Source organism: Umbelopsis ramanniana (genome assembly GCF_025399195.1).
Source record: "Umbelopsis ramanniana AG unplaced genomic scaffold K450scaffold_4, whole genome shotgun sequence".
Taxonomy (NCBI): Eukaryota; Fungi; Mucoromycota; class Umbelopsidomycetes; order Umbelopsidales; family Umbelopsidaceae; genus Umbelopsis; species Umbelopsis ramanniana.
In genome coordinates, this window is record NW_026252090.1 from 610,328 (window position 1) to 634,424 (window position 24,097).

The 24,097-nt window shown below is 41.7% G+C and overlaps 10 protein-coding genes across 10 annotated transcripts; 4 read left to right on the plus strand and 6 right to left on the minus strand.

Annotated features, from left to right (window-relative positions):
• The first annotated feature begins 350 nt into the window (after positions 1–350).
• Positions 351–2,619, plus strand: K450DRAFT_222532 (uncharacterized protein). Its single transcript, XM_051585921.1, has 6 exons — positions 351–618; positions 684–949; positions 1,021–1,065; positions 1,191–1,508; positions 1,580–1,759; positions 1,832–2,619. The coding sequence occupies exons 1-6, from the start codon at positions 513–515 to the stop codon at positions 2,597–2,599; spliced, it is 1,683 nt and encodes a 560-aa protein (XP_051448738.1). The 5' UTR covers positions 351–512; the 3' UTR covers positions 2,600–2,619.
• A 278-nt stretch (positions 2,620–2,897) lies between these two features.
• K450DRAFT_222542 (uncharacterized protein) lies at positions 2,898–4,931 on the minus strand. The gene is made up of 7 exons (XM_051585922.1): positions 4,882–4,931; positions 4,797–4,813; positions 4,634–4,673; positions 4,455–4,554; positions 3,796–4,382; positions 3,232–3,693; positions 2,898–3,161 (listed from the first exon to the last, which is right to left on the minus strand). The coding sequence occupies exons 1-7, from the start codon at positions 4,907–4,909 to the stop codon at positions 3,022–3,024; spliced, it is 1,374 nt and encodes a 457-aa protein (XP_051448739.1). The 5' UTR covers positions 4,910–4,931; the 3' UTR covers positions 2,898–3,021.
• Positions 4,932–5,504: 573 nt separating this feature from the next.
• Positions 5,505–6,596, minus strand: K450DRAFT_196008 (uncharacterized protein; the record flags this gene model as incomplete). Its single annotated transcript, XM_051584513.1, has 1 exon — positions 5,505–6,596. The coding sequence occupies one exon, from the start codon at positions 6,594–6,596 to the stop codon at positions 5,505–5,507; it is 1,092 nt and encodes a 363-aa protein (XP_051448740.1).
• A 677-nt stretch (positions 6,597–7,273) lies between these two features.
• On the minus strand, positions 7,274–10,527 carry K450DRAFT_268321 (uncharacterized protein; the record flags this gene model as incomplete). Its single annotated transcript, XM_051592872.1, has 16 exons — positions 7,274–7,387; positions 7,464–7,550; positions 7,635–7,781; positions 7,843–8,001; positions 8,076–8,165; positions 8,226–8,369; positions 8,428–8,523; positions 8,600–8,667; positions 8,733–8,945; positions 9,007–9,187; positions 9,255–9,344; positions 9,414–9,568; positions 9,629–9,931; positions 9,999–10,175; positions 10,244–10,295; positions 10,378–10,527. 16 exons carry the CDS (start codon positions 10,525–10,527, stop codon positions 7,274–7,276), a joined length of 2,226 nt encoding a protein of 741 aa, XP_051448741.1.
• A 656-nt stretch (positions 10,528–11,183) lies between these two features.
• On the plus strand, positions 11,184–14,859 carry K450DRAFT_222559 (uncharacterized protein). Its single transcript, XM_051585923.1, has 8 exons — positions 11,184–12,154; positions 12,227–12,423; positions 12,498–12,651; positions 12,730–12,989; positions 13,053–13,295; positions 13,369–13,607; positions 13,697–14,334; positions 14,493–14,859. The coding sequence occupies exons 1-8, from the start codon at positions 11,273–11,275 to the stop codon at positions 14,514–14,516; spliced, it is 2,637 nt and encodes an 878-aa protein (XP_051448742.1). The 5' UTR covers positions 11,184–11,272; the 3' UTR covers positions 14,517–14,859.
• A 904-nt stretch (positions 14,860–15,763) lies between these two features.
• On the minus strand, positions 15,764–16,321 carry K450DRAFT_222566 (uncharacterized protein). Its single transcript, XM_051585924.1, has 2 exons — positions 16,137–16,321; positions 15,764–16,063 (listed from the first exon to the last, which is right to left on the minus strand). The coding sequence occupies exons 1-2, from the start codon at positions 16,285–16,287 to the stop codon at positions 15,957–15,959; spliced, it is 258 nt and encodes an 85-aa protein (XP_051448743.1). The 5' UTR covers positions 16,288–16,321; the 3' UTR covers positions 15,764–15,956.
• Positions 16,322–16,402: 81 nt separating this feature from the next.
• On the minus strand, positions 16,403–16,822 carry K450DRAFT_222568 (uncharacterized protein). The gene has a single exon (XM_051585925.1). The coding sequence runs from the start codon at positions 16,777–16,779 to the stop codon at positions 16,504–16,506; it is 276 nt and encodes a 91-aa protein (XP_051448744.1). The 5' UTR covers positions 16,780–16,822; the 3' UTR covers positions 16,403–16,503.
• A 359-nt stretch (positions 16,823–17,181) lies between these two features.
• K450DRAFT_222574 (uncharacterized protein) lies at positions 17,182–17,787 on the minus strand. The gene is made up of 3 exons (XM_051585926.1): positions 17,715–17,787; positions 17,502–17,649; positions 17,182–17,430 (listed from the first exon to the last, which is right to left on the minus strand). The coding sequence occupies exons 1-3, from the start codon at positions 17,753–17,755 to the stop codon at positions 17,287–17,289; spliced, it is 333 nt and encodes a 110-aa protein (XP_051448745.1). The 5' UTR covers positions 17,756–17,787; the 3' UTR covers positions 17,182–17,286.
• A 99-nt stretch (positions 17,788–17,886) lies between these two features.
• On the plus strand, positions 17,887–21,088 carry K450DRAFT_222580 (uncharacterized protein). Its single transcript, XM_051585927.1, has 13 exons — positions 17,887–17,969; positions 18,034–18,117; positions 18,187–18,255; positions 18,327–18,443; positions 18,516–18,667; positions 18,731–18,872; positions 18,940–19,069; positions 19,133–19,230; positions 19,296–19,487; positions 19,548–19,632; positions 19,700–19,871; positions 19,931–20,648; positions 20,722–21,088. The coding sequence occupies exons 1-13, from the start codon at positions 17,901–17,903 to the stop codon at positions 21,046–21,048; spliced, it is 2,355 nt and encodes a 784-aa protein (XP_051448746.1). The 5' UTR covers positions 17,887–17,900; the 3' UTR covers positions 21,049–21,088.
• Positions 21,089–22,837: 1,749 nt separating this feature from the next.
• K450DRAFT_169393 (uncharacterized protein) lies at positions 22,838–23,821 on the plus strand (the record flags this gene model as incomplete). Its single annotated transcript, XM_051584094.1, has 2 exons — positions 22,838–22,961; positions 23,019–23,821. The coding sequence occupies 2 exons, from the start codon at positions 22,838–22,840 to the stop codon at positions 23,819–23,821; spliced, it is 927 nt and encodes a 308-aa protein (XP_051448747.1).
• Positions 23,822–24,097: the final 276 nt, after the last annotated feature.

The window sequence follows — 24,097 nt, forward strand, 5'->3', positions numbered from 1 at the left end:
TACGACATTTTCCTTCGCCGACACGATGTTGGAGACGTATGCTTGCCAGTCGATATCCCAATTTTGAATGGGATGGGATTAGAGATTGGAAATATGTGTATGAACACCGCTCGGACGAAGAAATGCGGAACGTTTCTAGAGCACTGAGCCAAGTCGATCAAATCTCCAAATGGATAGGACGGAGTTGAGCAGCGAAAAAAGCGCATAATTTTTGGAGTGCTTGCATGTTCCGAAATTCAAAGCCAGACGTGCACCATATAAAAAGAACGTACCGCCGTTCTGTAACAAAGGTTTTTGCTATTCGAGCACTTTTTATTACTTTATTACTTTGCTCTTAACTTTTCAACGGGTTTTATCCTCTATAAAACGTTGTACCCTTCCATTTTCCTACACTGAATGATTAAAGGATTTACAGCCTTCCTTCTTCAAATTTTCGTATCCCAAAGCTGACTTTTGCTATACGACCAACACTACTTTTATATATACACACCATAGACATACAGTAACGTTTGATGGTGAACCAAGTATCACTCACCTGCGCTATTCTTGGCGGGTTTATCGTCATATATGGCCTTGTATCTGGATTTGTCAAGCAGCGATTATATCTCTCTGAAGCTTGTAGGCTATCATTTACACCTTTATGTTGATCAATTCAGGAGCATTTATTTACTTCAAGTTATTAGTCATTGCTACTGCTGTTGGGATTGCGTTTGGACCTCTCGGAGCCAATTGGTTTTCCCCCGATTCTTTCGGTAATGAGGAAGCTATCACCAGAGAATTTGCACGTCTTGTCATTGCCATCCAAGTTATGGCTGCCGGAGTGGCACTTCCAAAAGCTTACCTGTGGAAAGAGATTCGTAGCTTGATGATCTTACTCATCCCAGGAATGATATGGATGTGGCTATCAAGCTCACTGCTGGTTTGGTGGCTAATTCCGGGGCTTAATTTTGTAAGTCAGAGTGTGCCGGGGTAACCTTATCAACGGCAGAATTATCATTCTCATTCATTCTTTTCATATAGCTGGAATCTTTGATGATTGCGTCCTGCTTTACGCCAACTGATCCTGTAAGTCTCGTGCAATTGGATGAAACTTCGCACTTGGAAAATATGGAACTCATTGTCGTTCTTTTTTCCATTTTTCGTGACGGTGTCTCTTTCTTTTTGGCTGGATTTGAAAACGGAAAATTTAGGTGTTGGCCAGTTCCATTGTTCAAGGTCATTTCGCAGAACAACACGTACCTTTTCACATTAGAAACCTTATTCTCGCTGAGAGTGGAGCAAATGATGGCCTCGGATACCCATTTCTATTTTTAGCCGTCTACCTACTGCAAATGCCCACCGGCCAGGCTATAGGGAAATGGTTTTACTGGATTTTAGCTTTTCAGATCCTGCTCTCCACTGTCATTGGATTTGTCGTCGGTTTCATTGCTCGCAAAGCTCTCAAATTCGCTGAACAGAAAGAAATGATTGATAAAGAATCATTCCTTGTTTATGCTGTTGCTCTTGCGGTAAGTGAATGTAGAAGGATGTTCAAAAGTTCTCTGACATCATACTAAACAAGTTCATTTCAAAATGACAGCTGTTTCTCACAGGAACCGTCTCTATTATTGGAAGTGATGATCTACTAGCGTGCTTCATTGCTGGTAATTCCTTTACTTGGGATGATTGGTTCCGCAAAGAAACCGAAAATGCCCATATGGCCGAAGTAGTGGATGTGTTACTCAACTTGTCAATGTTTGTGTATATTGGTGCAACAGTAGTAAGTTGTCAACTTCCTTACCAACATGTTTAGTATAGACAAACGTAAAACTAACATCTATAATTATCCTAGCCATGGAATTCTTTCACTGACTCTGCCTTATCATTGTCGTTATGGCGGCTGTTTGTACTCGCGATCTTAGTGCTTCTATTGAGACGTCTTCCCATCGTTCTTGCAACCTACAAATTTGCACCGGCAATTCATAATTTCCGAGAAGCTCTCTTCACTGGATGGTTTGGTCCTATTGGTGTTGGTGCACTTTTCTATTATACCGTAGCTATTGAACAGTTTACTGAGGATGGCCCAGATGCCCACGCAAGAAGTGTAGTGAAACCAATCGTGTACTTCATGATCTTAGCATCCGTACTGGTTCATGGCAATACCATTCCCATGTTCTACTTGGGATCATTTGCAACTCGCACTCTCACCCGCACCAGCTTTTCCAGCTCTGGTACAAATTCAGTATCTCGCCTTCCAAAACTTGCGTTCGGAACAGATATTTTCTCGCGACATAGCAAGGATAAACACAATGTATCGGCAACCCGAGACGGTGTAGCGATTACCCGGGATGCTAACGATGTTCCACTCGATGTATCACACCCACCCAAGCAAACTGCTATCACCATTATCACTCCTGATAACATACGAACCAAGCCGAACATGACGCACAGCGAATCGGCTCCCAGCTTTAGTGGTGGCATGGTGGCGCAGAATAAGAACGCCGAAGGTTCTTCGTCTCGACTTGTTACTGAGCAATCCAATCGCGAAGAAAATCTGCATGCCGGGTTGGCTGATAGCCCTGCTCGAAATTCCAGTGAGAGTTTAGACGACATCATATAATTCACATTTGAATCTATCATTTATCTGTTTCTCATATATCCTACATTTTTTTTCGTGTATCACATTGTATTTGTACTTTAACTGTTAACCATTTCCATACAAGATAAAAACTTTTGTCATTACATCGTACCCCATCATCGAACGCTTAGTACGAAACATTTGTCAAACCTAGCTTCGTGGCTTTAGTATAAGCGCCACTGTTGATGAAGTCTCAACTTAAGCACGTTGTGTTTTTGCGCAATGACCTTCCACTGCACGTTCGTACATCGTTCTCAGTCATTCGTTGACGGCCATTTTTGTTCTCGAGAAAATCCCGTGGTTTTATTTTCCTCCAAGCTCAATTAACGACTAAAGTAAAAATCACGATATTAGATATGCGCTTACATTTTACTAAAACTATTAACAACTAATATCACATTAGATCATTCCATTTGTTGGTGCATCTGCTCCTCCTCCATCTCGTAGTCGCCATCCATTTCCAGATCACCTTCGGCTACATCTTCCACAGATGCTTCTTGATACTGTTGGTATTCAGCTATCAGATCCTGCATATTGGACTCAGCTGAATAACAACATTTGAGTTATCTTAAAACATGTGCATATAAAGAAAAACCACTCATGACATAACATACCTTCTGTAAATTCCATTTCATCCATACCCTCATCAGTATACCAGTGCAGATAGGCTTTTCTCCTAAACATTGGAGTGAATTTCTGGTTGGCGCGCTTAAATAGAGATTGAATGGAGGTGCTGTTGCCAATGAATGTAGCAGATTGGTTCGTGCCAGCAGGAGGAACGTCACAAAGACTGGTCTTCACGCCATTAGGAATCCATTCAACAAACCAGCTTGAATTCTTTTGCTGGACCTGTTGCATGGTTGTTTCAACTTCTTTGGAAGATATGTTACTGCCGCGAAAAATGGTAGCGGCTGTCAAATATCTACCGTCATGAGAGTCGAAGAGTGTCATCATGTTTCTTTTATCAAACATTTGCGTTGTTAAATCGCGAACGGATTGTGCTGAATATTTCGAAGAAGCAAGTGCTACAAGTGGTGCAACACCGACCATGAAGAAATGCAGGCGTGGAAAAGGTACTGCAACCAACGAGAGTCAATATTTCTTTTTGGTAAAATTGCATGCTTGGAAGTGGTGAAAGATTAAAATGTATGACAATTTTATACTAGGTGAGAACTTACCCATATTGACGCAGAGTTTGCGCAAGTCAGCATTCAACTGACCAGGAAATCTCAGTGAGGTGGAGACTCCAGACATAACAGTAGCAATCAACTTGTTAAGATCATTGTAGTCAGGAGTTTTGATCTTGAGAGTGTTTTGGCAGATAGAGTACAAGGCTTCGTTATCAAAGCAGAATGTGGCATCACAGTTTTCCACAAGCTGATGTACTGTCAAGGTCTCATTGTATGGTTCCACAACAGTATCAGATAGTTTCGCGGATGGGAAGACAGAGTAGGTGCTGAGCATACGATCTGGATATTCCTCGCGAATCTTAGACAATAAAAGTGAGCCTAGGCCAGAGCCAGTACCACCACCAAGGGAATGAACAAGTTGAAAGCCTTGAAGGCAATCAGCACTTTCAGCTTGCTTACGAACAACATCCAGAATGGGCTCGATAAGTTCAGCACCTTCAGTGTAGAAACCTTTCGCCCAAGAATTACCAGCTCCAGAATTCGCGTTGATGAAACTCTCAGGGTGAAATAAATGGGCTAGTCTACTGGAGCGGATAGCATTCATTGTTTGAGGCTCTAAGTCCACCAGAACAGCTCTGGCGGAAGTGGAAAATCAAGATCAGCACGCAAGACTTCTTCTTATTTCCAAAGATAAACTGCATGTTTACCTCGGTACATAATTTCCCGATTGACCTTCGTTATAATAGACGTCAATGCGCGCTAGTTCTTCAGGATTGTGTCCTACATGTACTCCGTTCTCATCGATTCCTGTAATAGGAAATGCGGTTGGTTACCTCCCTATTAGTCGCTGGTTGTCATTTTGATACATATTCAACAAAATACATACCGTGCTCCTGACTAATGGTTTCCCAAAATTTGCTACCGATCTGTATTGTTTAATAGTGTGTACAGTGATTCAACATGATTGAATAAGTAAAAATTGAACTCCGACAGCATTGACAGCCTACGTTTGACAGACCGAGCATTCAGAGATCCGTCAGAGTACCAACCTGATTACCACATTGACCTATGACCAGGAAGATTTAGTCACGTATCATTGAAAAATAAAGACGCTGAAAGAATTTCATGCATTACCAACTTGCAAATGAATGATTTCTCTCATTATGAGTTTCGTAGGCGAACAGTAAGAAACAATGCAAAAAGCATGACAGCGATTTTCAGAACAAAATTGCGTAGAATTCAGACTCAGTTGAATTCAGTAAAACACTTAAGGTTTTTACTAAAATACTGTTGTACGTACGGTATGGTACACATGTCTATATGAAAAGAAACAATCTACTTAAGTCAGCAAAAATCAGCTGAACATATTTTCCAATGAAGAAGCGAATCGTAATAGCCCAGTCAAGACAAGGTGCTATGCTTGGCCATAGGTTTCATATTCAACGCCATACTGAACAACAATAAAAAATTTGAGCCAAATGCGGAGGTTTCACATCTCAAGGCTTCTGAGCGCAACCTTGACCTGCTGGGCCAGATGTATGTCCAGCTTTCATAATGCAAAACAGTGTGGATGTCAAGAACGATGTCTAAGGTATATATTGAATAATGTAAAAGCATAATTGATTTGAGTAGGGTGTAGCTGATACTGTGACATAGTATAGATATTATAAAAAAGTTGAAAACCAAAGCGTATGTACAGAATGAAAAGACTATTCGAGAGCTATATAATCATTCGAGAGAATCATGACGGATTGCATCTATAACATCCCTTCCAGATCTTTTCTGGTGATGACACCTCGCCAACGATTACATTTGTCGACAACGGGTAATATTGATAGATTTCCCTCTCCATCGTTGCTTTCAATAAGTGCCAGTGCTTCGGATGCTAGTTGGTCGCTATTGCATGTAACGGGTTGTACAGACATAACATCGCGAGCATGTATTTCAAAAATGCGTTCACGAAATGCCAGTGCTCGACGGATGTCACCTGTTGTAATCACTCCAAGAATTTTGCATTGGTCGGCAGTCTGCTTGGGTTCCAAAAGAGCTCGTTCCAGACTCCCTTCATTCATAATATCTTCGCCAGTCAGAGGCGGAGTGGCCGGCGGAGTCATTGGTTCCATGACAATAACTCCGCGACCTTTTGGTTTCTTGGTCATCTCTGTGATAACGACATCCAGCGGAGCAGTGGCTTCGACCGTTGCAACTTGACTAGGCTTGATCATTACATCCTTCACTTTGAGTAATAGCCTTCTTCCCAACGAGCCTCCCGGATGATTAAGTGCAAAATCGTCTTTTTGAAATTTCTCTAGTTGAGCTAGAGATAGGGCAAGCGCATCCCCGAGTGCCAAGGCCAGTGTTGTCGACGAAGTTGGTGCAGGTAATTCTGAAGATGCCTCGCCTTTGACATAGCCATCTATCCAGGCATTACACTCTTTGGCCAGATTGCTCTTTGAATTTCCACCCAAACCAATGATGGGTACATTTCGATGTCGTAAACTAGGTATGATATTGAGTAATTCGTCTGTGTTTCCAGAATAGCTTAATGCTAGCACGCAGTCGTTAGATTGTATCAATCCCAAGTCTCCGTGTAATGCTTCGATTGGATGCAAAAACACAGCGCAACTTCCGGTTGATTGTAGTGTTGCGACTATCTTCTCTCCAATCTTTCCCGATTTCCCTACTCCAGTGACTACAACTTTACCACCGCTGTTAAGAGACTGACGTATGTAGTACAGGGCTGTGTTGTATCCGTCCCTAGCTGTTGAGTCTTGAACATCCAAACGATTAGCTGCTTCCAATAAGGCCTGTGCTTCAGCTCTGAGTACCCGAGATGCCTCGGGGGCCATTTCCTCCAATTTGAATATATTCATAGCCTTGAATTGTTGCTGTACCACTCAGGTGATGTAAAAAGAGAAAGCAAACTGAGATAGAAGGTGAAGTTGAGAAGAGAAAGAACGATTGAAGCCAGGGCCTTTTCATGTGTGTATCATTTTAAGCGGTCGATGCGGAGTCATGATTCTGCAATTAAAGAAAAAAAAAAAATATCGAAAATAAAATCTGGCAGTCATAGGCGCACTAATTTGATTTTCAGCTTTGTGAGCTCCCAACATACACAATATCTATTAATGACGCGATATCGCTTTGAAAATCGCCATTGTTCGTGTTACTAAAATTTGGAAGGGAAACGTTATTTTCAAAGAGATTTTGATGATATAGACATTCCTTTTGTTACGTACAAATGAGTTTATAATTTTTTTCGATGAATTGGCAAAGCGGGCCGATTCAATCGGGAAGTGCCATCATACAAAGGTATTTGAAACATTATAAATTGTTTCATGTGTAAACAACGTCGACAACGCTCGATTGTTGGGATTTACATGAAATTGGGAGAGACGTATGTATGTTATTGTTATTGTTATCTACCAGAACCATCGGTATGCAATCGTCCGTATTCGCCTGCCAATAAATAATTTATCCGTGGCTCTCACCCAATACGATCAGCCCTTTTTTAACCGATCATCGTTTACACGCTTTTGAGGCCAGATTTGGATCTGAAATCATCGTAAAATCGTAACATTTCGGGTGTGATGCGTTTCTTCATGGATCGAATCGCTCTGACAAAATGCTCCTGTCGTATCTGGGGGTTGGTTTTTGTGTTAGATAGGCTACAATCGGCACCCGATGAATTAGCGGTTACACAATGATAAACTCACAAATTGCGCATCGATATCGTCTTCCATTGCTTGCAATGCTGCTTCTTGGCATATGGCTACCACTTCTGCTCCGGAGTATCCGTCAGTCTGGTTCAGAAAAGAAGTTAGGAATCGGAGCACGTTCTCTAGCAATAATACCTTTCCGCTTTCTCGGAGGGGTCGTCCACTTACCTTGAGAGCTAATTCTTCGGCGTTAACCTCTTCACTGCATTGGATCCTTCTTAATTGTAGCTTGAAAATTTCCCGCCTTGATGCCAAGTCAGGCGGATTGACGTATAATATTCGATCAATTCGCCCAGGTCTAAGCAAAGCTGAATCCTATAATGCTTTTCAGTCAATAGGTTAAGTTAACCTTCCGCTTTATCAGATTTAAACCTACGATGATATCCGGGCGATTGGTGGCAGCTACCACGGTCACATTCACCAACGGTTCTATTCCATCCAACTCATTCAACAGCTGAGACAACACTCTGTCAGCCACCGAGGTACCGCCATCACCATCTGAACCTCTTTTGACAGTCAAAGCATCAATTTCGTCCTGCAGCAAAATAAATAACGTCAGCTCACGCAATAGGCATTGTTTAAGCAGCAAGTGGCTGTCATATGACGTACAAAAAAAATGATGGATGGCGATGCAGCACGAGCCTTACGAAACACCTCGCGAACAGCTCTTTCGGATTCACCGACCCATTTGCTGAAAAGCTGGAAAGTCTGTTAATCCTTTGAGCCGGTTTAATCAAAACATCCTTTGATATTACACACCTCTGGTCCTTTAACCGCAATAAAGTTAAGCCCAGCTTCGGTAGCCAGTGCTTTTGCCATAAGTGTTTTACTGCATCCCGGTGGTCCGTACAAAAGTACACCTTTAGGCGGACGAATGCCCATTCTTGCAAATGCTTCTGGATGCTATGGCTGTGTTAATTGCCGCAATTTTGATCAATCGTAAGAATATATCTTGCTTTACCTTCAATGGCCATTCAACTGATTCCTTCAGTTTGGACTTGACGTCGGCTTGGCCACCGATGTCACTCCAATACACTTTAGGTACTTCCAACATAATCTTGAAACGATAAAGGACAGGTAGAAGAAAGATGAGCTATAGATGTTGGACAATTACTCTTGCACACTGCACTAACCTCACGCATAGCACTTGGTCTAATTTCTGACATAGCCTCTTTCATGTCCTCGTATGTGACTACGACATCTACACAATACATATGTTGTTAAGTGGAAGCTAAACCAAGATAATAATCTAGTACGTCGACCCACCTTTAATATCTCGAGTCTTGCTCCATTTTTCGTCAACTGAGAGTCGGTTTATACACTTCAAACCAGCTTCGCGACATACTGCTGAAAGATCAGCGCCAACATAACCATGGGAAGTTGCCGCTAGAGATTGAATATTGTCGTCATCCAAACTATGGGGTATATTGCGTAGTATAGTAGAAAGTATGGAATAACGAGCCATAACATTTGGAATGCCTAAGTAATTTGATAAGCTTACACTACTAGATCATACATTAACACGTGGAGAAACACATACCGATCTCAACCTCTCGATCGAAACGCCCTGGTCTTCGTAAAGCTTCATCCAGAGCATTAGGTCGGTTAGTTGCTCCGATTACAACGATGCCAGGTCGATTTTGCGTTTGTGACGAGTCAGTGACACCGTCCATTAGAGTCAGTAACGTAGCGACCACTCGCTTTTCCATTTCTCCAGGAGCCTAGCTCATATAAGGTACACATAAGCTTGATTTCATACATGCGTATATAAGTATGAGATTCACATACCTCGTCTCGCTTCGGGCATAAAGCATCTATCTCATCGATAAATATAATCGACGGTGACCTTTCCTCAGCTTCGTCAAATATGTTGCGAAGCTGTAAATAAGCAAAATCAAAAATCATCAATATACAGTGAATGCGCAATTCAAGCAGATGAATGTATACCTTTTGCTCTGTTTCTCCATAAAATTTACTTAAGATTTCAGCACCATTCACTAAAATGACATGCGCCTTCGTCTCGCTGGCAACGGCTTTAGCAATGAGCGTTTTGCCTGTACCTGGTGGTCCGTACAATAAGACGCCACGTGGCGGTCGTACGTCTGTGAAGCCTCTTAGTAGTGAGCTTAGATCTGTATAAAGCCAGCCTGAACGAATCTTACCATATTTTCGGAAAAGCTGGGGGTTCTGCAAAGGGGTCTCTATCATTTCTCGTACAATACGTATTTGTTCTTCTAATCCACCAATGTTGCTGTACGCCACTTTTGGTTGGGTGGCTCTTTCGTCGTTCAGAGAAGCCTCAGAAATGATCGCAATTTTGGTATGTCCAGACATAGTTATGACGGTTCCTGCATCCTGTAAGATATCCGCATTCGCATCTTTGGCTTGCTTCACCTGGAATCTGAGTGGTTGTCCTCTATATGAGATCTCTATTTCTTGCCCAACGATAGCATACTTCAAATCAACTAGAATCCATGTAAGTAACCAATCACAAATTGATTAACGGCATAAAAATGGATTCAAAGCATTTACGTAGATATTCCTGTAGGTAGATGACAAGTTCGGTATCCACCGCATTGAGCCCAGCAACGGCAGGTGATAAATACATTGTCTTCGCAATGACTGGCGGATCCATTATTCGATCTATCTGGACAGAATCACCAACCCGTAGCCTCGCATTCTTTCGAAGTGCAGAAGGGACGCCAATGCCTGCCGAAGGTGTTACTCTGTGTCATAATAATGGCAGGGCAAACCTCAATTGGTCGTAGACAACTTACTCCCACCTTGTAAGGAAAAATCAACCCAGGCTTCTCCTATGCAGAACTCTGTCTGTGGACCCACATATTAGCTTAATACCATAGTATCTAGTTTAGTTCTAGTACCCTCCAAAGCTTTTTTTTCTTTATCATACCTTGACTTGTTGGTCATTGGTGTCGTCGTGCACAAGAACTACTTTGAGTACGTCTGCCACGGATATTCCGAGATTCGTCAAAGCCTCCAAATGCAACATGACGCGATGTGGTGCACATTTCGTGGACGCAGCCTGCACTCGATACTTCATTTATGTTCAGGATTGGGCAATATATCGTACTAACGCTGATTTTTGACGGCTACTTTTTTTTTCAAGGCTTACAGTAACGTGGAGATTGAATCTTTCTTATGACAGTCTTCAGCAAATGTAAGAACACACCTTACTCTTTCAAGACTACCTGTAAAGTCTGTTCCCTTATAAACGGAGATACCACAATTGTATTGAAATAGCATACTCAATTAGTGATGCATCGCTATATGAATGCCGATACTGTCTTGTCGGGGACGCTTCGTACAAAGAAGGTTTCCCCACATACTGTAAAACATGACCATAGGTATGCACCGACAATTCCATTTAAACGTCACTCGAATCCGTCACGTTAAGCGTTTCACAGCTGTACTTCGTCAATTGTTTAATATGAGGTTAAAGTAGATATTTGGTATAAATTAAATAAATAAAAAAGTTTCTATGAGAGGGACAAGGAGTCGTTGGGCATCCTTGCAACTGATTCAATCGCAGCACAGTCACACGTGTGGGCTTTGGCTGCAGAGACAAAATCCTGAAACCTTTATTCAGCCTGACGAAGTTACAATTCATTATCCTCTTTTTACGTCCAGTTCATACCAATCGGCACAAACGTATTCGAGTCAGTGCCAATCTTGAATAAAAAAGGTGGACGGAATAACTGAGACAATCCTCGTCATATTCAAGCCATAGACTGCTCAGCCTCGATTAGTTACCAGCCCTCGAATCTGTAGCTAAACGAAGGCTACAGATGAGTTCAATACCCCAATACACACAAGCAACTTATAACCACCTGACTATTGACACTTCTAAAACCGCAACGCAAGCGCGATTACCACCATCGCCGCAATTCTCAGTTCAGCAGCGTCAGAGTCAAGACACAAACTATGTAGGAATAACTATAAGCGAGGATCCCCCGCCAGACTTTGCCCCTTCAAGACATCCATATCATGGTTTTGATGATGGAGATAGAGTCAATCATCCAGAAAATAACGTCAGCCGGATAGCCCCGTCATATAAAGGACTTGCTCCAGCCAAAAGACGGCCAGCTAAACGAATATCGGATAGCTCCATCTACCAATCCAATATCACCATGCCGCCACTGGGTCCACCTTCCATCGCAACAATTCATGAAAAAGGATCTTTAGCACGGCATTCTTCTGCTAAGCTTCCTTCTATCAATGCCAATCTATCCCATCTACCACCAGCTCCCAAGCTTTCACATTCTGCTACTATATCTGGATACGACAGGCAAGCAAGCAAAGACTTTAGCCAGCATACCCAGTCACCTCAATCAAAAACAAGCGCATTCATACCATCTCCTCCCACACAATCAACGTCCTCTAATCATGTTGGCTCGCCTTCTTCTGCCTCCTCTCTTTCGCCTTATTCACAGCGTGACTACAATAAATTGAAAGGATATTCAGGCTCAGCGCACTCAGCTCCAGAACGCCAGTACACGCTGGGATCCATGCTTAGTCCAGCGCCGTTTGACCTTTTTCAAGACGATCATTGGAAAAGGAAGGACAATAGTGCGTTTAGAATTGTATCATCAAACACACCACGTTCGAGGGTATCAATGAATCCACCGTTCCGAAGATCAGATCTAAAACCACCATCTGCGCGGCCGAAGGTATTGTCGATTTTCAGATTGTATGGCGTTATGCGCGGGTTTGGGCAATTGTATGACTAATCTTTCATATAGCCACTGGTTGCCTTGACCACGCAAATTAGTGATGTTTATGAGTCGGCGAACCCAAAGTTCAAATATAACGCATCCAGTCGACCACGACGAGTGCTGACGAAACCTAGCAAGCCAAGCAAAAACGATGGTAACGACAATGAAGATTATGATTATATTCTTTATGTGAACGATGTTTTAGGATCTGCAGATGGCCACAGGTTTGTATCTTATGCAGAAGTCTGCGGGGTCATTGGCAACGTTAATGATTATTAATGTTATTTCGCATTCCTAGCTACCTCATTTTGGACGTTTTGGGAGCTGGTACTTTTGGTCAAGTTGTGAAATGTCAGAACACCAAAACAAACGAAATTGTTGCTGTCAAAGTTGTTAAGAATAAGCAGGCATATTTTAACCAAAGCATGATGGAATTGGCTATTTTGGAAATCGTAAGTCGATATAGGATTAAATGGATACAGTGAATGCGCGCAGGCTAATGAATGGCCCTCTCTTCACTATGAACGCAGCTCAATGAACGCTATGATAAGATGGACAAACATCATATTTTGCGTCTGAAGGACACCTTTATCCACAAAAAGCATCTTTGCTTAGCCTTCGAACTTCTCTCTGTCAATTTATACGAATTGATTAAGCAAAATCATTTTCGTGGACTTTCAACAAATCTTGTACGAGTGTTTACCACTCAGCTTTTAGATGCCCTAACCATTCTCAACGAAGCGAAAATCATTCATTGCGACCTTAAACCCGAAAATATTTTGTTAATATCGTAAGTAACTTGCCACATCCGATCATTAAGCCAACTTTTACTTACGCCGCATCCACCAAACAGACTTGAATCTCCTGCCATCAAGATTATTGATTTTGGTTCTGCTTGTCATGAAACCCAAACTGTATATACCTACATTCAATCACGTTTTTATAGATCACCAGAAGTATTGGTTGGGCTACCATATTCAAGCTCTATCGATATGTGGTCATTGGGATGTATCGCAGCTGAACTTTACCTCGGCCTACCTTTATTCCCTGGAAGTTCAGAATACAACCAAATCTCCAGAATTGTGGAAATGCTGGGGTAATTGTCAAGACATACGGCAATCCGTTGCGCTTATGAAACATACTAAACTTATTGCTTTTCTATTCAATAGCGTACCACCTAATTACATGATTGAAATGGGAAAAAATTCAAAGAATTACTTTCACCGGTATACAGATGAATATGGTCAGAAACAGTATCGACTCAAGTCGATTGAAGAATATAGTCTGGAACAGAACAAGGACGAGCAACCATCTAAATGCTACTTTACCGGTACGACTCTTCCGGAGATCATCACTTCATACCCAATGCCACGACGTGCTTCTTTCACAGACAAAGAGATTGCTAGGGGTAAAGAATAAGCATTTTTTACTAGAAGTTATTATCGTCGTGGATATGTCATCTAACCCGAGTTTCTGACTTTGTTTCAAAAAAAAAAGAGGAACAGAATAGACTGGCCTTTATTGACTTCTTGAAAGGTCTCTTGAATTTAAATCACTTTGAACGATGGTCTCCTCAGCAAGCAAAACAACATCCTTTTATCACTGGGGAACCTTTTCTCGGACCATTTGTGCCTTCCATGATACCAAAAAGTAATCCTGCTACCCCAAGAACATCGTCCAACGAATCATCCCCTCTTGGCTCGAATTCTTACAAAAGTCCTATTCTTCCTGTTTCTGCCTCATGTCAAAGCCAATCCTCGCAATATGACAGTCCCACTATTCAAGATCGAGGCGGCCAAATGTTTTTGAACTTGTCGCAATCACCATCACGGCATTCATATCAAGGACTTACCTCTGAAGGAAATCTTTCCAAGAGTATTCCTAAGACTAGCGCATTAGGCGCACCACCGCTTAATACGTCGTACGTACAAACCGGAAGTTCTATACTGCCACCTACTCAAACCGAGCTGAAAGATCAACAGCATCAACATACCCAGCCAAACAGTGGCCTCGGCATAACACCTCTGTACGAGAATTCTCTTAGCCATGGCTACCAAGACCATTCTAATCAGCAGTGGTACTCTGGAATGACTCAGAGGAGCGGCCCTTCCGAGTATCCTCAAATTTCTACTCAGGCAAGTGTACCTTCACACGCGAGCCATACTGGATATTACGATTTGGGCAGCGTGGTCACCATCCAAGAGCCTTCTAGAGACATTGCCAAAGCTCCTATCGGTACAGACGATAACCACATTCGAAGTAACGTACCTAACGTTACTCATTCTTCGTCAAGGTGGAACGACGTTGCAGATCTTGAGAGAAACGACGCCGAAGATTATGGACCTGGTGCTCCAAGAGGCAGTGGCAGCCTTAGTGCAGGTACTATCAGCAACGTTGCAAGCTTTCATCGACGAGTGCGCAGACCATACAATCAACAATATCAAAGACAAGATCTGGAATGGGATGGCAGCGGTGGTTTATCTCCTGATGAGTCTTATGGTGCGCAGAACGTTAGACCCTCGAGTTATCAAGACCAGAGTGATCAGTCCTGGACTATGGCGTGATGTTTTAAGTGATGGCAGTCGATTACACCATTTCACACCAAAATTGAAAAAATTAAATAAAGAGCGATATCAAGATTTGTTAGTGAACAAAGATGTAGTGGGCTCGTCTATCTACCGACGCACACGTATGCAGCATGTGTAAATTGCCAAAATTTGTCATACTTGGTTATACTGTTTATTGCGACGCACAACCATAGGAGAAGGGAAAAAAAAAATGCAAATAATTTTGACAATGTAAAAAGCGAGAACATAGAACAGCCGAAAACTCAAAAATATTGGATTTATGCCATCTTCAAAATACCGGCAGACATTAACTTGCGAATATTTGCTGCAACCTGAGGGTTCTTAAGATGTTCTTGGGCAGCCTTGGGATCCTGTTGCATTTGTTGCAAAATCTGCTGCATAGCTGGGTCACCGAGAATGCGCTGAACTTCTGGATCTTGAGCAGCGCGCTTCAAGACTTCTTCTTGTGATTCCTCGCTATTGTCATTACCGCCACTGTAAGGGTTCATGGCGGTGTAGGCCTTCATCAATTGTTGTTGAATTTCTCTTGAGCTCTTGCCTTCTGGATCATAGTTTTGTGCCTCCTTGCATGACTCTATGCACTTTTCGTATTCCTTACGGGCAAATTCGATTGCTGCCTTGCGTAGATGACCGCGAACTGTAAGGTGAAGAAAATCATCATGACTTTTTAGCAACATCAAACTAAGCCATTGAGTAATGTGTAGAATCTCCCTTGGTACTTACTGAATGTTGGCTCAATTTCGATACACTTCTCAGCATCCTTCAAGGCTTCGTTGAGGGCCATAAGCTTAAGGTAGCATGCAGCACGGTTAGAGTAGGATTTGTAGTCTTGCTCATTACGCTTGATAGCTTCAGAGTATTTTGCGACAGCACCGGGCCAATCGTTCTTCTTGAAAAGCACGTTTCCTTCTTCTCTTGCCTTTTCACCAATCTCCGGGTTGAAATATGCCTTCTTTTCAAGTTCCTTCTTGAGCTTCTCGGCTTCACGCAGCTTAGTCAAAGTTTCGGGGGTGCGATGCTCGGTCAATGACTTCTCATAGAATCGAATGGCTTGGTCGATTTTTTCAAGCTTGAAATAAGAATTTCCAATACGTTGGTAGGCTCTGTTGGGTAATATGAACAGCTATGAATTATATATATCGGGGTCGCCCTTGACAGCAAAGTCAAACTTACCTTGCAATCAGCTTGTAGTCAGCTCTTTGGTCACGACCAATATCAACGGCTTGTTCACAAGTCTTTATGCAATCCTCAAACTTTTCTTGCTCAAATAGGACAGCTAGTGATTTGAAGGTAAATGTCAGTGTTATGCATGTAGGTATCTGATCAAGTAAAGCTGCTATGATGCTTACCAGCCTTGTTGGTCAAGAAAGTCATGTTGGTACTGTCCAATTCCCATGCCTTGTCATAGTGTTGCAAAGCTTCATCGAAATCGCGCTTCTTATAAGCGGCGTTTCCGAGCTCTTTTTCGGCTAAAGCTTGTTGCTTATGATCGTCAGACATAATTAACTTTTTGTTCTTTTACAAGAGAGGTGGTTTGCCGCGTGAGTCGCAGTAAATTTCTACGTGCAAGATTTCTGGAAAGTTCCTGTGACGCACAATTTTCGACGCCTTTCTACCCAACCATAAAATAATTAGAGCCCTTTTGAGCCCTTTCAAGTTTATTACCAGATCATGAAGAACTTCTTTCGTAGCAGATGATCTTTTAAATAGTTACTCTTATGGGTTGTATAAAAGAGTCATGAAACATAAAATAATCTTTCGTCGTGCTCTCGTTTGTGGAGTGCAGGCATTATCACAATGATTGATAGCTAGAATCGAAGCAGTGAAAAAAAGAAAAAAAAGACCTACAATAAAACTGTCCTCTGCTGCGTTTAATGAAGCATTTATATAGACACTCTTCGTATGTCTTATAACGGTTGCTATGAAGCCAGGAGAATACATCGCATCTGCCGAATAGCTACAGAAAGTGCTTTGCGTACTCAATAAAAGCATAAGGTGCCTGCTGTGGCCAAGGCTGTTCCTTCGAATTCATGCTGACATCTCACGCTAGTTCATATTCTGCATCTTTACGTGGATTTCAGTGCTTTGAGAAATGTGCAGCAACGCGATCGTTCCAGATTGCACAAATCTCGCTATGCTACGCATTGAGAAGCACTTGCTCTTTTACATCTTCCGAATACTATTGCTTTATTACTGAGCTCTCATCACAATCATACACTGCAAAGAGGCTTGAGTCTGAATCTAGCTCATTGTTGAAAGCGGATTAAGCGTGGAAAATTTAGTCAATGTGTCCCAGATCATCCGTTACATATGATGCTAGTTCCACATAACTCCCCATAGGCATGCTCTTCCTTTGGCACCGGTGTAATCATTTTTCATAACTACTTAAAATCATATCAAATGTAACAAGTAAAGCAAACGAATTTATTTTCAAAAGGTGAGGGAAAAACGATATTGGTAACGATGTAGGAAGGGATGTTGTTGAGTAGGGTGATCAAATCACTGTTCTCCAGGCTTCTTAGCGTTACATGCCACAATCTTTACTCTTTCCGTTGTAATAGTTTCTGTTTCTAATTTGGCATTCATGGAGTCCACAACAAATGTCCATACATCGTCGCAAAATCGGTATGTGTCCAAGTGACCCTATAAACTCGTTTAGAATGATATGAAGATCGACGGAAGGAGTACGTAAGAATTCAGTCGTAAAAGCTCACCTTGAAAACAGCTTTGCTTTTGACCTTACTGGTAAGCGCTTCTGTTATACTCTTGTCAAATGTAACCAACACCTTCATTGCTAGTTGAGGGTTGATGTGACCGCTTTGAATGAGCTCGTCCAAGGAATCGGTCAATGCCATTCCAATGCTATACAAAATTAGTATAATTACCGAAGGCGCACAAAAATCAAGTAACTTGACAAGGAGTTTTACCTGCTACGCCGATAAAGCTCATAATAGTGTGAAGTAGACATGACGAGGTGTAACCTGAAGAGCTCTTCCGCAGCAGAAAGACTGTCCTGCTTATAAAGTATTTATACTTGTCACGTGATCTCTTGACAGCAGGAATTGTACCATGTTCGATGACTTCAGTGTCCCTTTGTCCCTTGGTAGCAAGTAATGGCGCAGAGAAGCGCATCGAGATTACTTGATCTTGATCCTGTGGATCACCCTGATAAACATGATGAGGTAGATACAGAATATAAATTTTATATTTAGTAAAAGGCTCTATTCACTGACAATGCTCCTATAGGAAATGGGCAAGTGCTATGAGGAGTTCCTGATCAATACCAGTGCAATGTCCACCAATGAGTTACATGCGTATGTTCACGATACTGTAAGTTGCTTTAGATTTATTGTTATAGGATCTTTACTATCGCAAATGGCACTAAAGTGTTTGTATTAGGCTGCCGTACGCGCCACTATGCTGGCTTTACTATACTCTGTATTGACAGATCGAACGAAGGCTGATTCCGTATGTATTTCGATAAATACGTCAGTAAACTAAAATACTATAACCTCAACTGATTGCTATTGGCGCTACAGGACTTTGAGCTGCTCAGAGTTTCAAACCGAGATAACTATGGAACGATCCTACGAGAATTAGAACATCTAATCGAAAGTCCATATTTTCCTCGAATGAAAACCGACGTACGGCGACAGGTAAGAACTATAGGAGACTTCTTTTTAATATGTCATTTGCAAAGATTGAGCATGTTTCAATATTTTCATTAGTTGTTCTGGATGGTGGATAGACTCACGGCTGCCAACGTCGCAGGAGTTGAAACTCTACATCTACAATTGCTCAGACAAATTCCCGGAGGAGATATCTCGCAATCGACAGCTACACTTTGCAAACTACTGTTGGACCTCTGCGAAACCCACAGGTCTGTTTTACTAACTCAAATCACCAATATAGCTACTTAATTCTCAACTGCTACAACTTTCAGGACATGGGTAGAAGGCAGAACCAGAGTACTTCACGCGTACGTCTATATTTTCCTTCGAACTATAGCGGACCATAAATCAGCAAGCCTAAGAGAGCTTCAGCAATCTGAAATATCCCTTATTATCAAGTTATTGCGGCATAACGTTTGTATCAATTGACTACACCTATGCTACGTACGTTCATCAAACTAATGAGTCTGCTGATAACTAGTGGCTGTCTTGTTGTTCGATGGGAAGAGACCTTATAAGAGCGTTACAAGACGTATCGAAAATACCGGAAATTGCCAGCCTCTGGGATGACATCTTAAATCGACCTCAATCACTACATAAATCTTTCGATGGTATGCAACGATATCCTGGGAGTTGCATTATCATTTAACGAGGTACTAATGTAATTTCCAAAGGCATGCTATCAATACTTCAAACACAGACGCCACCAGAGTTGCTGAGATTTCGCCTAACACCTCAGATGGAGATGTCCTTGCGATGGATTTTTGATAAGGTGCATATGCGAATCATGCGTGACATCCATAAGAGGCGGTGTATTCTAATTCCATTCGTACTTAGCTTACTGCAAGTAACTATCAGCGGAATTTGGAATGGTTCGTTAAGCGATGGTTGTCATCTCCTGCGACCGAGCATTTTTATGCCGATGTCATTAGATACATTGTAGCGGGCTGGTATCCATCCAACGAGCTTTTACAGAGCAACAAAGTTCCCAGATACGCCATCATCGGAACGTTATTTACGTACATAAAGGTACGAACACAGCAGAATAACATATTTTTGTGGCATTGCTAGTACTAATTATGTAAACAGAGTCATGTTACGGCTGCGAATGTCAAGCTATCTCTCTTTCTGGATTGGCTATTTTTTGCCGATGACTCCAATATTATGCTCATTGGTAGGCATCGTGAATAATCTCTCTATTTCAAAGGAAGAAATGGTTCACTAAAATCTTGATTTCATAGAGCCGGCTATGTTGCTTATGGAAAGATCCATAAAGTACCACCCATACATAACGGGGATGCTGGTGGAGTTTCTAAGGTTCGCTGTGGACGACTACTATCCTGCACTAAGTGGTCACATAATCAAATGTGTTGGGACAGGCATGAAGAATTTGTTGAGGAAAGGAGTTATAAAGTTAGTAGCATATTGCAATTGACCACAAAGCTAAACATTGTGACTAATCTCTTCTTCAGACGACTCACAACCATATATAACTACCCTACTATAGATGATGTAACTAAGCGACAGCTGATGGATATGTTTGCAAGCTCATTAGATTTCACTTCCAATTCTAGACAGCCGACACCGCAGCAAGGAGATTCCATATTACAAATCTCAAATGAGGATAATGTCATGACTGATGTAGCATATATGAACAGTGAAACCAAAGCGAACAGTAGAGCTACTACACCTGCAGCACCTGAAGGCGAAGACCAAGAACTGGATGAATACCTGTATGGCACGAATACCATGATTGAAGAGAACCATGTTGTGCTGGATACAACTGCTGGGGATCAGATCATGGATATGAATGCTTTGTCAGCTATTAACGATTTACCTCACACTGAGTCTGATCGTGATACTATGGAAACACCTGATGCGCACACACCTGGTATACACACTCCAGATCCAAGTCGAAAGTCAGAAGAGATGGATACCGCCAGCACGCATGATTTAAGCGCTGATAAAATTTCAGATTTTGAAGAGGACGAAGATTCAGACGATGATGTGGATAGCCGTGAACAAAATCAGCAATCATTTTGGATGTTTGCTGATCTACTACCTCGGTTTCAAGACGCTTCAAGGACAATTAAATCAGCATGCCAAAATAACGACATCGATGAAATTCAAGCGCATTCGTACATTTGTAAGAAAAATCTCCGGGAGATACTGAACATATATTTGAAGATGGTAAGTAGAAGACTCTATATCCGAGAAACAAGAGTTTTGGAGACTGTGACCAACTCTAATTTATTATTGAAAGGCTATTCCTGCAAAAAATCTTGTACCAAACCTTGCGAAATACATTCGCGATGGCTCCTGTAGCAAGTACGTTAACAGTGGAAGATCAGAAAATGATCAGTTTACATTAGATCAAGAAGAAGCTGTTCAAGTGGAAACAATGGATGCCATGGATCTGTTATTTGTCACGATTTGGTCCTTATGGGATTCCGAATCGCAAAGAAAAAAAATGGTGGATTTTATTTCCTGCGTTATGCATCTTTCAAGACGAGGTGGAAAGCACTTAGTGGGAATGCGATGGTGGTCATTCTTTTCTCGGTACGCGAATTATTCATGTACTGCCTTGTAGCTAAATGTTATATCACTTCAAATTACTGACTCCGTGGAATATAGAGTGCTGCAGGCCGAGCAGCTATCTATAGCACCGTTGCTTCCAGAAATAGGCGAATCCATCTGCGAAGTGTACCAATCCATCATTTTGTCGAATCCAGACGTATCCACGGAGAGCATGAACGAAGAGCATTCAAACGAACTTCGATCCAAAGAGTATCTGGCTAAAGACTTACTGTCTTTGCAAGATTTCGATTTATTGGCTGTTCAGCAGGTCACTCCGATAATCTTTAAGTTCTTGCCCAGTCTCTGTGTTGGTAACAAAGAAATTATACGAACATTAGTGTCGTCACTCCTTCCGGACAAGGTAGAACTATCGATTACAGCAATGGGACATATGTTTACATGAAAACTGATTAGACCGCATGTCAATGTGACAGATATCGGTTCTTTCTAGCCAGCTCAGCTGCAAGTACCTACAACTATTTGGGAGCGAGGACCTGGGACCTATAATTGGTAAGTCGCTTTTCCGAATTGCTCATTGACCTCCATGACACATTACTTGACATCAAACACTTTCCTCAGTTCAGTCTCTTTCGTGGGAGACGTTTGAACAGATTGTATTTTGGCGATTGTTGCAAGCAGAAATCGGATACTGTGCAGATAAAATTGATAACTTGATGGATGCCATCGCCACCGAAAATGTATTGGCAATCACAGGTTAGTAGAGAATAGGCATGGCATCGCGTACATGACCAGTTACTGATTTTGAATATTATAGACATTCCCGAACTGCTTATTTCCTTACCAACAATAATTACAAGCATACCTCCAAACCCATCTGCAATACGCCATTTGATGTCAATGCTGCCGGAAGTAGCTAATATATCAAGGGACATCATATCTACAGTTGTAGAAATATTGAACCGATGGAAAGGAAGGTATCAAGAAGAACTTCGAGATGCCGTCATGGGTAGTCTCAAGGAGCTGGTATCAGCCATCAAGTCTGACCCAAATGATGCTGTGATCAAAGTTGGTGAGCACATCGCAACTATCTTTGTATCCTGGTGGAAATTGCAAGTGACTCCGGGTGAGTATCTTTACTGATTTCTGTACAATGCTCGGTTTAATTACTAATGTATGAATTTTTAAGACGAAAGCTTTTGGTCAAGAGCCTTGTTTTCACAGCTAATTATTCTGGGAGACCTTGTTCACAGCGAACTTCCTCCTGCATGGCGAGGTACAGTGTTTACATTTCATCATCTTAAAACTTGAATATTGTATTAACCATAGAACTTCGTAGTAGATACAAGTAAAAAGTCAAAAAAGAGGCAATCTATAGCAGTGTTTTCAGATTCAGAATAGATATAACTGGAGCCGTGTATATATGACAAAGTCCTAAAGATACCCAAAATGCGAAGTAATAAATTGTAAAAAAAAAAAAAAACTGAAAGTCCGACGCTCATGTTGCTGAAAGCGGGGAATCCCCCTGGCATTGCAACTTCTTCAGGATAATGTCGACAACCACGACCAAATTCAGATTCTTCAACAAACAATTTATAACTTCGCTAGATAGTACAATCAAATCTCGTATTTATGCAACACACTTGGTGCGAACACAAAGGCTATATGTGACGGAATCATCGGCAGCTACTGGTAAAACAAGTGCAACGACACCATCAGCAGGCAAAGACGGTTCGAAACCCAACAATGGCACACCTTGGACTACTGAAACGTATAAAGGTGTTCAACGCTTGAACTCCAGTCTTTCTCCGGTCGTATCTCGTCTTCAATATGCAACGGCAAGAATGAAAACGTTGGCAGAAAATGTTAACAATCCTCAGGAAGCGCTGCAAAAGGCGTCTACGGCGCTCAATGAGCTAACTGGATATACTCACATAGAAGATGTAAAGAAGAAGGTCTTGCATCAAGGTATGATAATTTATTAAATTGATACCAAGATGTTGTTCGATTACTAATTGTCAATAGCCGAGAGTTTTGAGTCTTGCCGTACAGAACTACGCAATTGTAAAGCGGCATATGAAGATGCCGTCGATGTTCGATCTAGTACCCAGAGAGAAATCAATGAACTATTGCAGCGGAAGCATACTTGGACTGGAGAAGACGTTACTCGATTCACCGAGCTTTATCGACTTGAACATTTACACTCACAGCAAGAGATGACAGCGAAAGAGAACTATCGTCAAAGTGAAAAACATATGGACCGCCAATACCTGGAATTAACCAGAGCGATAATGGAACGTTATCACGAAGAACAGCTTTGGAGTGACAAAATTCGAAGTGTCAGTACCTATGGTACTTGGGCACTCATGGTTGTCAATCTTATCCTATTTGTTGCAGTACAAACTGTGTTCGAACCATACAAGAGAAAGAGACTGACAGATAGGTTTGAGGATCTTTTAGTACAAAAGGTTGCAGAGGAAGAAGTCAAATTTCAATCTGCATTAGATCAGATGGATTCACGAAACAATGACATTTTAGAAAAGCAAGAGACGTTACTGAAGGCTCTAGCAACATCGCCGTATAACAGCGAGGCCACGCCAAACATTATTCCGGTCGTACAGGATGTTGAAAATGATGCTACATTATTGTCAGATAGTCTGCCTACAGAACTTCTGCCAGTGAAGGAAAGACATGATCAGCCGTCACACATCCTAAACGCTTCTTATAATGACACTCTATCGATCACCAAGAAAGATTTGATTATATATACCATAGAGGGCGCTTTGGTTGGAAGTGCCCTTACAGCACTCTTACGCCTGTACTTTTAGATGAAACGTGAACCCATAGAATAAAGTGATAAACATAGAAAGATAAAATTTGGCTCCCCCTAACATCCATGCTGGAATTGGCCAACTTAGGCATTATGGCTGATCAGTTTCTTTTGCGTCGACACTAAGGAAAATCAAGTCAGTGTGATGGTTATGATAAGGCATACAGCAGAGACAGCTCACTGGTTATGGATTATGCTTACGACATAGCATCCTTTGCATGTGTATATGTAGACCCAAGAATCATTGAATTCAGTTAAAATGTCAATTATATCA